The sequence below is a fragment of the Emiliania huxleyi genome, assembly GCF_000372725.1.
Source record: "Emiliania huxleyi CCMP1516 unplaced genomic scaffold EMIHUscaffold_927, whole genome shotgun sequence".
NCBI classification, from domain to species: domain Eukaryota; phylum Haptophyta; order Isochrysidales; family Noelaerhabdaceae; genus Emiliania; species Emiliania huxleyi.
Genome location: NW_005195103.1, coordinates 13,071 through 15,237, shown reverse-complemented (window position 1 = coordinate 15,237; position 2,167 = coordinate 13,071). Strand labels below are relative to the sequence as shown.

Here is a 2,167-nt window from a genome sequence, read left to right as displayed (position 1 = left end):
AGCCAGCCTTGCGAGGTCCACCATGATGCAGCGAAAAGTTGATGGACGGCCGAGTTCCGGCACCGGCGTGAGTCAGTGGCTGCCAGCATGCCTTGCCAAAAAGCAAAATGGCTAATAGGGAGTCCTCCGGCGCTATTTTTACCGGCGGTGCGCAGATCAAAAAACGGTAAGAGACGCGTGAGTGGTGCAAGACCCGCGCGACGCACAAGCCACAACGAGACCCCGGCGGGAAGCGCGAGCGCGGGGCTTCTGGAGAGATACTGCCCACTGACAGTGCCACTCGGAGCCCGCAGTTTGCGAGCGAGACCGGCGACTCCAGCGACCCACTCCCCACGAGCGTGAGGAGCAGTCACGGCCGGCTCGACGCGACCGATCCTCAGGTGTGCTTCGGACACGGCATCGAGACACGGCATGAGAGAGCGTCCCTGACCGACACTCCACTCCGACAGCACACACAGAGCCCTCCCCCCCCTTCGCTCCTCCTCGCGCAGCGGGCGCGGCATAGAAGGGGGCCGCGCCACTCGGCCGAGCCGGGCTCAGCCTTTCCGCGACTTTGCGCTTCTGTAGGCGGGGAAGGGGGAGGGGGAGGGGGGGGGGGTCAGCTCACACGACCTTCACCAACAGTGATTCATGGGCGTTGGTGGCATCTACCGTTCAAGGCCTGTAGACGCGGCAGAAGAGCTATTGTTAAATCATGACTACTTCTCTACATTAATCATTAATTGGGACCTGTAGACGCGGTAGAAGAGCGTCGCAAAGACGACGCTGGCGGCGGCCCACCCGCTGATGCCCAGCGAGTGGCCAAATGCGAAGTTTGAGATGACCTGGGGTGCGGGGCGCGGTGCGGGTGCGGGGCGTGGGTGCTTCCAACTTGTGGGCGGAAGGGTGGTGGTGCGGGTGGGTGGTGGGGCGTGGTGTGGAGGGGCGGGGACCAGAGGGTAGTCGGGCGGGGCAGCCAGCGGGCGCGCCATGGAGAAGATCTGGCGCGTGGTCATGATGATCGTGAAGGCGACGGGGCCGAAGCGCTTGATTGTGTAAAAGATGAAGAGCTGGCCTGTTAATTAATTAATTGATTAATTAACAGGGGCCGAAGCGCTTGATTGTGTAAAAGATGAAGAGCTGGCCGGTGGCGGAGGTGATGGCGATGGTGACGTTGTCCATAAAGGCGGCAGGGTTGAGCTTCAGAAAGGCGATCGTGGTCCACAGCTCGCCTGGTAATTCATTAATTGATTAATTAATCATGGCCCACAGCCCGCCTGATGTTAATTAGTGAGAGTAGCTCTTTCTTGACTGGTGGCCACCGACCAGCTTCGAGGGCCAGCCACCCGCGGCTAGCTGCCTCTCGGCTGCGTCTCGGCTGCACTCGGCTGCCTCTCGGCTGCCTCCCGGCTGCCTCTCGGCTGCCTCTCGGCTATCTCTCTCCCTCTCTGCGGCCTCCCGGCTATCTCTCTCCCTCTCTGCGGCCTCCCGGCTATCTCTCTCCCTCTCTGCGGCCTCCCGGCTATCTCTCTCCCTCTCTGCGGCCTCTCGGCTATCTCTCTCCCTCTCTGCGGCCTCTCGGCTATCTCTCTCCCTCTCTGCGGCCTCCCGGCTATCTCTCTCCCTCTCTGCGGCCTCCCGGCTATCTCTCCCCCTCTCTGCGGCCTCCCGACTATCTCTCACCGGAGGCGAGCAGCGCTGCAAGCGTGAAGAGGATGGACCAGGTGTTCACTCCAAACATCATCTGGAACTGGTCCACGCCCGGGTGCGCCTGGGAGGAGTCTCATTCGCATCCTCATTCTTATCTTGCCTGCTGGTTTCTTCGTTGGGGCTTGGTAGTGCGGGCCCTGGTGCGGTCTGTTGGAGGAGGCCTCTCTCATCCCTGCTGCTGTGAGGACTGCCGCTGTCGGGGCTGGTTGTACGGCTGCCCGCGCCTTGTACACCTTTGTCTGCCACTGCGACGTGAAGGAGTCGGCGCCGATGTACAGGGCGATCATCGCGTACCTAAGTAATTAATTAATTGATAATTAATGAAGAAGGAGTCGGCGCCGATGTACAGGGCGATCATGGCGTACCCGAGCAGCTCGGTCGTCTTGTCGTCGCCCGGCGCCTAAGCAATCTCCGAGCAATCTCGCGCACAACCTCCGGTCCATCTCCCCCCACACCTCCCCACACCTGCCCCCATCTC

At 61.5% G+C, this 2,167-nt stretch overlaps 1 protein-coding gene across 1 annotated transcript in view; it reads right to left on the bottom strand.

Moving 5' to 3' along the window:
* Positions 1–140: 140 nt before the first annotated feature.
* Positions 141–2,167, bottom strand: part of EMIHUDRAFT_372522 (hypothetical protein) — a 4,812-nt gene continuing 2,785 nt past the window's right edge. Inside the window, exons 3-9 of the mRNA XM_005757138.1 lie at positions 2,023–2,089; positions 1,914–1,951; positions 1,663–1,750; positions 1,089–1,211; positions 969–1,018; positions 730–824; positions 141–561 (exon numbers count right to left, since the gene is read on the bottom strand). Coding sequence (XP_005757195.1) covers positions 537–561; positions 730–824; positions 969–1,018; positions 1,089–1,211; positions 1,663–1,750; positions 1,914–1,951; positions 2,023–2,089 — 486 coding nt within the window. The 3' untranslated portion in view covers positions 141–536. The remainder of the gene's footprint in view (positions 562–729; positions 825–968; positions 1,019–1,088; positions 1,212–1,662; positions 1,751–1,913; positions 1,952–2,022; positions 2,090–2,167) is intronic.